Here is a 10,222-nt window from a genome sequence, read left to right as displayed (position 1 = left end):
CCCTCTCTCTCTCTCTCTCATCTCCTCTCTATCTGCTTATATATAAAAAGAAAAATCGTCCTTTTCCCTGTTCAATAGTCAAAACAGAAGCGGGGCAAATCACGCAACAGGAACGTCTCGTTAGCAGAGCGAAACTTCACACACTGAGACACACACACACTCACACACACTGAGAGACCCGCTCACACACACACTCTGAGACTGAGACACACAGACACTGACCCATCACACACACACTGAGACTGAGATCCACGCACTGAAACACACACACACTGAGACGCACACACACCGAACCTAGACCACCACACTGAGACACAGTAAGACACACACTCTGTGAGTGAGACACACACAAACACACACCTCTCTCTCCTCTCTCCTCTCTCTCTCCTCTCTCCCTCTCTCTCTCTCTCCTCTCGTTCTCTTTCTCTTTCTCTCTCTCTCTCCCTCTCTCTCCTCTCTCCCTCTCTCTCTCTCTCTCTCCTCTGTCCCTTTTTCTCTCTCTCTCTGTCTGACATTGACCCTAACTCTGCTCGCCAGCCCTTCTCCCCTCCCTCTCTCATTCCTTCTCTCCTCAGGCAGTGTATTCTGTTCAGTCTCCCTGTCAGAGAAACACTGACCTTTAACTAATCACTCTGCAACTCTCCCTCCCTCCTCTCTCCTCCTCCACTCCTCTTCTCTCCTCTTCTCTCCTCTCCTCTGTCCTCACTCTCTCCTCTCTCTCTCTCTCTCTCTCTCTGCTTTCCCAGTCTCTTCTGGTTTGGAGTTTCTGATCCAGTGCAGTTCTGGGTGACGAAGGCATTAAAATGTTTCTCTGCTAACTTGACTGTCTCTTCCCAGTCTCCTTCTGTTTTAGTTGCTGATCCAGTGCAGTTCTGGGTGACGGAGGCATTAAAACGTTTCTCTGCTAACTTGATTTTCTCTCTCAGTCTCTTCTGGTTTGGAGTTTCTGATCCAGTGCAGTTCTGGGTGACGAAGGCATTAAAATGTTTCTCTGCTAACTTGACTTTCTCTCTCAGTCTCTTCTGGTTTGGAGTTTCTGATCCAGTGCAGTTCTGGGTGACGAAGGCATTAAAACGTTTCTCTGCTAACTTGACTTTCTCTCTCCGTCTCTTCTGGTTTGGAGTTTCTGATCCAGTGCAGTTCTGGGTGACGAAGGCATTAAAACGTTTCCCTGTATTCTGTATTAAGGTCCTGTGTTCAATATTAAGGTCCTGTATTCAATATTAAGGTCCTGTATTCTGTATTAAGGTCCTGTATTCAATATTAAGGTCCTGTATTCAATATTAAGGTCCTGTATTCAATATTAAGGTCCTGTATTCAGTATTAAGGTCCTGTATTCTGTATTAAGGTCCTGTATTCAATATTAAGGTCCTGTTATAAACCAGCTCCCTCCTGCCCCCTGGTGGATAAACAAACTATAGCAGTATGGAATATAGTAATAATAATAATAATAATAATAATATAATAATACCTAATAATACTTAATAATAATTCCTAAAATAATAATAATAATAATAATTTCTACTGTGTGAGTTCATGAGTTCTAACTGTGTGAGTTCATGAAATAAGACAGAACACAATAAATTTGAGGACAGAAAACTTTATTAATGCACATGTATAATAATACAGTTAATGATAATGAATACAGTAATCAGCGCACAATTCAGTGCTTACAGCGAGAGATGAGCAGCCTTTCTCTGCAGAGAGAGCGTCTGGGTTATTGGAGAGTCCAGGGTGTGCAGAGAGAGCGTCTGGGTTATTGGAGAGTCCAGGGTGTGCAGAGAGAGCGTCTGGGTTATTGGAGAGTCCAGGGTGTGCAGAGAGAGCGTCTGGGTTATTGGAGAGTCCAGGGTGTGCAGAGAGAGCGTCTGGGTTATTGGAGAGTCCAGGGTGTGCAGAGAGGGCGTCTGGGTTATTGGAGAGTCCAGGGTGTGCAGAGAGAGCGTCTGGGTTATTGGAGAGTCCAGGGTGTGCAGAGAGAGCGTCTGGGTTATTGGAGAGTCCAGGGTGTGCAGAGAGAGCGTCTGGGTTATTGGAGAGTCCAGGGTGTGCAGAGAGAGCGTCTGGGTTATTGGAGAGTCCAGGGTGTGCAGAGAGAGCGTCTGGGTTATTGGAGAGTCCAGGGTGTGCAGAGAGAGCGTCTGGGTTATTGGAGAGTCCAGGTGTGCAGAGAGAGCGTCTGGGTTATTGGAGAGTCCAAGTGTGAGAGAGCGTCTCAGTGATTGGAGAGTTCAATGCACAGAGATAGCGTCTGGGTTATTGGAGTGTCCAGGTGTGCAGAGAGAGCCGTCATGCTGTTATTGGAGAGTTCAGGTGTGCAGAGAGAGCGTCAGTGTTATTGGAGTCCAGGTGTGCAGAGAGAGCGTCTCTGTTATTGGACAGTCCAGGTGTGCAGAGAGAGCGTCTCAGTTATTGGAGTTTCCAGGTGTGCATATACACCTGTCTGTGTTATTGGAGAAAGTAAGGGGGGGGTCCAAGGGTGGGTTTCCCTGTAGTGCTGGGTTGACGTGTGACAGGTGTTATCATGGTCTAGTGTGAAGGTCTCTGGGAGAGGGGTGAGTAGTCATGTGGATGATGAAGTGGCTGCAAAGTAAGTTCAGGCGTAAGGGGGGGGTGTGGCTGGTAGTTAGGGTGACTAGGGGGGTGAGACACAGTTGAGGACTGTGTAAGATGATTCCTCATTGGTTGTAGGTTGTCGATGGAAAAAAAAAAAAAATATATATTCTGTTGTGTATTGGTATACAACCTTCAGGCTACATGTGAAATTTCACTCACAGAGACACAGCGCCTGGAACGAGAACACGCTGCGGTGATTATCAGACAAGCGAGCGACAATCTAAACACAGTAGGGAAAGCCAACCTAACACCAAGGGCAGGACCCCGGCCCCGCCCGCCGCGAAGCCGAAGCTGTGACAAGACCCCCCTTCGACCAACCCAGCCCGAGCCGTGTTGAGCGTAGACTCACAAGAGTAAAAAAACACGGGACAAAGACTGAAACAAACAGATCCTAAAGTCTAACCACCAGTGGACCCGACCCACCATTGAACGGATGGTTTTACGTTGGCCTAGAGCTACGAGAGATTGATTGTCATTGGCTGTTTGAGTTCGTGTTGTCATGGTTTTGATTGTGATGGCTAGAATATATTTGGGGTCTTCATTTCATTGCTTGAGATTGAAATCCTTTGGAAAAGTTCTCATTTCAACAGAGTTTGATTGTCATTGGCTGGTTTGAAGTGTTGTTCATGTTTGAAAAACATTGGCTAGAATATATTGAGTCTTCATTGTCATTGGCTTGTTTGATTGTCATTGGCTAGAGTCTACAGAGTTTAGTGTTATTCTTGCTTGATTGTCATTGGCTGGTTTGAGTTCAGTGTTATTCTTGCTTGATTGTCATTGGCTGGTTTGAGTTCTGTGTTATTCTTGCTTGATTGTCATTGGCTGGTTTGAGTTTAGTGTTATTCTTGTTTGATTGTCATTGGCTGGTTTGAGTTTAGTGTTATTCTTGTTTGATTGTCATTGGCTGGTTTGAGTTCTGTGTTATTCTTGCTTGATTGTCATTGGCTGGTTTGAGTTTAGTGTTATTCTTGTTGATTGTCATTGGCTGGTTTGAGTTTAGTGTTATTCTTGTTTGATTGTCATTGGCTGGTTTGAGTTTAGTGTTATTCTTGTTTGATTGTCATTGGCTGGTTTGAGTTCAGTGTTATTCTTGTTTGATTGTCATTGGCTGGTTTGAGTTTTGTGTTATTCTTGCTTGATTGTCATTGGCTGGTTTGAGTTTAGTGTTATTCTTGCTTGATTGTCATTGGCTGGTTTGAGTTTAGTGTTATTCTTGCTTGATTGTCATTGGCTGGTTTGAGTTTAGTGTTATTCTTGCTTGATTGTCATTGGCTGGTTTGAGTTTAGTGTTATTCTTGTTTGATTGTCATTGGCTGGTTTGAGTTTAGTGTTATTCTTGCTTGATTGTCATTGGCTGGTTTGAGTTTAGTGTTATTCTTGTTTGATTGTCATTGGCTGGTTTGAGTTTAGTGTTATTCTTGTTTGATTGTCATTGGCTGGTTTGAATTCTGTGTTATTCTTGCTTGATTGTCATTGGCTGGTTTGAGTTTAGTGTTATTCTTGTTTGATTGTCATTGGCTGGTTTGAGTTTAGTGTTATTCTTGCTTGATTGTCATTGGCTGGTTTGAGTTTAGTGTTATTCTTGTTTGATTGTCATTGCCTGGTTTGAGTTCAGTGCTATTCTTGCTTGATTGTCATTGGCTAGTCTGTAGAAACATGACTCTGGTAGTTCCTCTTCTCCTGTTCTCTGTGGTTCTGTTCAGTACTGGGTCAGGCCCAATTCTGTTGTGCTTCTCGTTCTGTTCACTGTAGTCTGGACCAGTACTGACTCAGCTCCTGGGGATCATTACCAGGAACCTGAACCGGAACCGAGACTCCAGGAGAGAGGAGACCTGAGAGAGAGAGGAGAGGAGAGAGGAGAGATAGAGAGAGAGGAGAGGAGGGAGGAGAGAGAGAGAGGAGAGGAGGAGAAGAGACGAGCGGAAAGGAGATAGAGATAGGCGAGAGAGAGAGAGAGAAGGGGAGAGAGCGAGAGAGAGGAGGAGAGGAGAGAGGGGAGGGGAGAGAGAGAGAGAGAGGAGAGAGAGAGAGAGAGAGGAGAGAGAGAGAGATGAGAGAGGAGAGAGGGAGATATAGGAGAGAGGGAGGAGGTATAGGACGCTGGGAGGTGCTCGGAGAGAGGGGAAGAGGAGAGAGGAGAGAAGAGAGGAGAGAGGGGAGAGGATGGAGTTAGGAAGAGGGGGAGGGGACGGGGGAGGATATGGGGAGAGAAAAATGGAGAGAGGATAGGGGAGGGTATGATTGGGTGGGAAGGGGTGGGAGAGCTTGTCTGGGACGAGAGAGAGAAATAGGAGAATGGAGGGGGGTTCTGGTGAAATGGGGAAGGGTTCTGAGAGAAAAGTAATGCTGTGGGTAGTGGAAGGGTGGGAGATGGGAAATGGGAGGGGAGGTTTGGAGAGTGGAGATAGTCGTGAGGGAGTGGGGGGAAAGGAGTGGGGATGAATATGGGAGATGGGGGGGCTCTCAGGGGAGAGAGAGATGTCCCTTTCTCGATTGGTTGCTGGGGATGGGAAATCTTGAAGGATTTGGATTTTATTTATTTCTGCGTATTTTATTTATCTATGGGATGTCTCCCTGTGGACCAGAGGGAGGGAGGAGGAGAGAGAAGGATACCCTTCTTGGGAGAGGAGAAAGGAGAGAGGGGAGAGAGGAGAGGAGAAAGGAGAGAGGGGAGGGGGGAGTGTGATTTCTCTAGTGTGAGATGTATTTATTTATTTCTGTATTTTTTTATTTATTATGGGATGTCTCACCTGTGGAAGCGTTGCCCCCAACGCCCCCCATGTGTGAGGAGGGGTAGTGGGGGGGCTCGTAGGTCCGTGAGGAAACCGAGAGGCCTCCAGGAATCACACAGGAAAAGGAGTGTGAACTCTGAGAGAGAGCAGAGAGGAGAGTTAGAACAGGACTACAAACATGGAGATACAGGACTACAAACATGGAGATACAGGACTACAAACATGGAGAGACAGGACTACAAACATGGAAATACAGGACTACAAACATGGAGATACAGGACTACAAACATGGAGGAGACAGGACTACAAACATGGAGATACAGGACTACAAACATGGAGGAGACAGGACTACAAACATGGAGATACAGGACTACAAACATGGAGATACAGGACTACAAACATGGAGATACAGGACTACAAACATGGAGATACAGGACTACAAACATGGAGATACAGGACTACAAACATGGAGAGACAGGACTACAAACATGGAGGAGACAGGACTACAAACATGGAGATACAGGACTACAAACATGGAGATACAGGACTACAAACATGGAGGAGACAGGACTACAAACATGGAAATACAGGACTACAAACATGGAGATACAGGACTACAAACATGGAGGAGACAGGACTACAAACATGGAGATACAGGTCTACAAACATGGAGGAGACAGGACTACAAACATGGAGATACAGAGACCATAGCTCTATGGTGTACTGACTCTCTCAAACTCTCGCTCCTCTCTCGCTGGCAGTCCCTTTACCGTCTCCTACTTCGCGCTGAGTGTAAGACTGTTTGCCCATAGTAAAGACGCCTTGTGGGTAATGACTGTAGCTGTTTGAGTGGGAGGAGTTACTCTGACTGAGCATCAGCACGACCTGAGAGAGAGAGGAGAGAGAGAGAGAGAGAGAGAGAGAGGAGAGAGAGAGAGAGAGAGAGAGAGAGAAGAGGAAGAGAGATAGAGAGGAGAGAGAGAGAGAGAGGAGAGAGGAGAGAGGAGATTGTTACCTTGATAGACGCACACACTGACACACACAGACACAACCCACACACAACACAACACAACACACACACACACACTGAGAACAGACACACGACTAGCTGCCGCAGTTGAAGGAGGTGCTGAGGGGGGCGATAGTGCTGAGGGGGGCGTGTTCCTATTGGAACCCCGCCCCCTGCTTTCGCTCTGGTATCACGCAACTTCTCCTCACGACGCCACTATTCGCACGACGATTCGAGAACCCAGACCTGATATAGGAGAGGAGAACCAGACCTGAGAGAGAGAGAGAGAGAGAGGAGAGAGAGAGAGGGAGAGGAGAGAGAGAGAGAGAGAGAGAGAGGAGAGGGGAGAGAGAGAGAGAGGATAGGAGAGCTACTGCGAGAGGAAGAGATAGACGTCTGCGTCGTAGGCGACCTCATCTGTCCTCACGCAGAAGTAGACCTCCCCCGCTGCCAGCGATGAGATTCGGCTCTAGATTGGAGCTCCTCTGCTCGAGTCGCTCGATTCTAGATGATGCTCTCTCTAGCGAGAGCTCTAGTTACCTGTCCATGCATGATCTCCAGACTAGTCTCTGCTCGAGTCTCTGAGCTGACGCACGCCGAGACTAGATGATAGCGTAGCGTCTAGCGCTATTCGCCTCCATGCTCTCTATGAGTCGGGCTGACAGGAGGCAGGCGCAGGCGTAGCCGTGTCTGCTGCCTCTCTCTCTCTCTCTGCTATTCTCTCTCATTCTCATGTAGGACCCTGCGCGCAACTCTGAATCCTCGCTCCTGTCACTCTGCGCGAGCTGTCGAGTTTAGGGCGTAGGAGAGAGAGAGGAGAGAGGTAGGAGAGAGAGAGAGAGGATGAGATTTCGAGAGAGGGAGGAGAGAGAGAGAGAGATTTTATTTCAGCTACTGCCCAGGGGTTCTTGTCGACCTCAGCTGTCAATCACAGAAGGAACCCCCCCCAGGCAGCGACTTGATTGGCCGTCTCTGTGACCTGATTCTACAGAGTACCGCCTCCAGACAGAGCAGAGAGGAGAGCGGGTGTGAAGTGTGTAGGGTTCATGGTGTAATGTGTGGCTTGCAGGGTGCAGGGTGCAGGGTGTAGTGTGTAGTGTGCAGGGTGCAGGGCGTGTGGAGGAGCCGTAAGGAGATGACTTCACTGTAAACGCAACCCCACTCACCTCGGAATTGTGTAGCCTCTGGGAGGTCGATGAGTTACGGCCGCAAGTGCTTTCCTCTCTCCCCCCAGGCGGAAGAAAGATCCAGGACTAGTGAGTGCTTCCTCCGCCCCCAAGTCTCCTCGTGAGAGAGAGAGAGAGAGAGAGAGAGAGAGAGAGAGAATGAGAGAGTAATAAATAGATTACCATAAACACAAAACACTAAAAGATTGTTAGGGAGATTTCAACTGGTGGGAACACAAGTTAAACTGGAAATCCAGTGAGCCCCTCAATTCACTACTAACCGTCCCCTCTCCTCCTCTCTCCCCTCCTCTCTCTCCTCTCTCTCCCCCTCTCCCACTCCCTCTCTCTCCTCGGCCTCTCTCACAACTCTCCTCTCGCTCTCCCTCTCTCAATTCTCTCCCCCTCTCCTCCTCCTCTCTCTCCTCTCCTCCCTCCCCCCCTCTCTCTCTCTCTCTCTCTCCTCTCTCTCTCCTCTCTCTCTCTCCTCTCCTCTCTCTCCTCTCTCTCCCTCTTTCTCTCCTCCTCCTCTCTCTCCTCCCTCCTCTCTCCTCTCCCCTGTCTCTCTCTCCTCTCTCTCCCCTCCTCTCCCCTCTCTCTCTCTCCCTCCTCTCTCCCTCCTCTCTCCCTCTCGTCTCTCCTCTCTTCCTCCCTCTCTCCCTCTACTTCCTCTCTCTCCCCTCTCCTCTCTCTCTCTCCCTTCTTCTCTCTAAAATTTCTCCTCCTCTCCTCTCCCTCTCTCTCTCCCCTCTCTCCTTCTCTCTCCCTCTCTCTCCTCTCTCTCTTCTCCCTCTCTCTCACTCTCTCTCTCTGTGTTTGTTTCTCTCTCTCTCTCTCTCTCCTCTCTCCTCTCTCCTCTCTCCTCTCTCTCCCCCTCCTCTCCCTCCTCTCCTCTCTCTCCTCTCCTCTCCTCCTCCCTCCTCTCCCTCCTCTCTCCCTCCTCTCTCTCCTCCATCTCTCCTCGCATCCTGCTCATTCTCTCCTCTCTCCTCTCTCTCTAGGCACTCTATCCTCCGCTCTTCGTCTACCTTGCGCAAGCTGCTCTACTAACTGCTCCTCCCTAGTCGCTCTTCATTCTCTCCCTCTATCCTTCTGTCTCTCTCCCCTTCTCCTCTTAGAGAGACTCCCTCATAACACACTTCTCTATGCTCGATATCTATTCTGCCTCCTGATGTAAACTCGTGTCTGTTTCTCATCCGTTCTTGCCCTCTTAACTGTCTCTCTCTCTCTCCTCTCTCCTCTCTCTCCTCTCTCCTCTATCTCCTCGATCTCCCTCCCCTTTCTCTAGTGCCTCTATCTGCTCCTGTGTGAACGACGTTCTGTTTCTCTGCAGTTTGCGTTTTAGCTGCAGGCGCAGCTGGGACTCCTCAGGGTCCTCGATCACTGGCCCCGCCCCCAGAGCCTCGCTTTCAACCTGCTGGCAGCTGTCTGTCAATCAAACAAACAGAGTTGATCAAACACATTGATAAAATATAGAGCTGATCAAACACATTGATAAGATATAGAGCTAATCAAACACATTGATAAGATATAGAGCTGATCAAACACATTGATAAGATATAGAGCTGATCAAACACACTGATAAGATATAGAGCTGATCAAACACATTGATAAGATATAGAGCTGATCAAACACATTGATAAGATATAGAGCTGATCAAACACATTGATAAGATATAGAGCTGATCAAACACATTGATAAGATATAGAGCTGATCAAACACATTGATAAGATATAGAGCCCTATTCAATCTACCCCAGTTGGTTCTGAATTGAGTACCGTTGGCATGTGGGTTCTGGACCGGGATCTCCTGATACCATCTCTGCCGGCCCGCCCAGCCGCTCCCAGTTTGGATGTTGATCATTCCCAGTTTGTCGTACATCCCACCAGCTCCCATCGATGGAGACGCGGCCCTGACCCCCGACCTCTGAAACAGAGAGCATTGTGGGTATAATATACTGTATATAAATATATATATATTTGAATTCACAGATTTGTATGTATTTAGTTAAACTATGTGTGAAATGTATATCATACATACGTCTTTATACTGTTTCCATTTTAAAATATACAGTACATTTTATGACTGTAAAATGAACTATAAATTTAAAAAAAACAAATTCCATGCGTTTGAATTGATATGTCGGATGTAAATACTGACGATTTAACTTTTTTGAATTTGAAAGTATTAGTAATTGTCATATACATATAGTTTAATATAAAGTAATATACATATATATATATATATATATATATATATATATATATATATATATATTAATATATATATTATATATTTATAATTTTTGATATATATTATATATAATATTATTACATATTATATATATATATATCTATATATATATATATATATGGTAAATTTTTGAAAACTTTACTGACACTGTTCAAGTTATAGTTTATATAGATAAATAATATATATATATGTATATATATATATATATATATATTTGAATATAGTTCAAAGCTGTGTTTTGTAAATATATTTCGGAAGTCTGATCACGACAGTATCTCGCTGTGAAAACGTAGATTCAAACCCAATCGAAGAGGATCTGCTTCCGTATGAAAGCAGACGTTTTGTTTTTGTCTACTACAGACCGAACTGCTGGTTCGAACCTGGGTTCCTGATTCATTTTACTGCATCAAATTCAGACTTTTTCATCGTTTTCTTTGTTTGAATATATA

The 10,222-nt window shown here is 46.3% G+C and overlaps 1 protein-coding gene across 1 annotated transcript in view; it reads left to right on the top strand.

Annotated features, from left to right (window-relative positions):
- LOC121305878 overlaps window positions 1–2,813 on the top strand; it is a 9,001-nt gene extending 6,188 nt beyond the window's left edge. The window contains exons 3-4 of the mRNA XM_041237532.1: window positions 1,734–2,202; window positions 2,778–2,813. Coding sequence (XP_041093466.1) covers window positions 1,734–2,202; window positions 2,778–2,813 — 505 coding nt within the window. The remainder of the gene's footprint in view (window positions 1–1,733; window positions 2,203–2,777) is intronic.
- The last annotated feature ends 7,409 nt before the right edge of the window (window positions 2,814–10,222 follow it).

This window comes from Polyodon spathula, chromosome 45 (assembly GCF_017654505.1).
Source record: "Polyodon spathula isolate WHYD16114869_AA chromosome 45, ASM1765450v1, whole genome shotgun sequence".
Classification (NCBI taxonomy): domain Eukaryota; kingdom Metazoa; phylum Chordata; class Actinopteri; order Acipenseriformes; family Polyodontidae; genus Polyodon; species Polyodon spathula.
The sequence above is the reverse complement of the archived record's forward strand: the minus strand, read 5'-3'. Positions and strand labels throughout refer to the sequence as shown.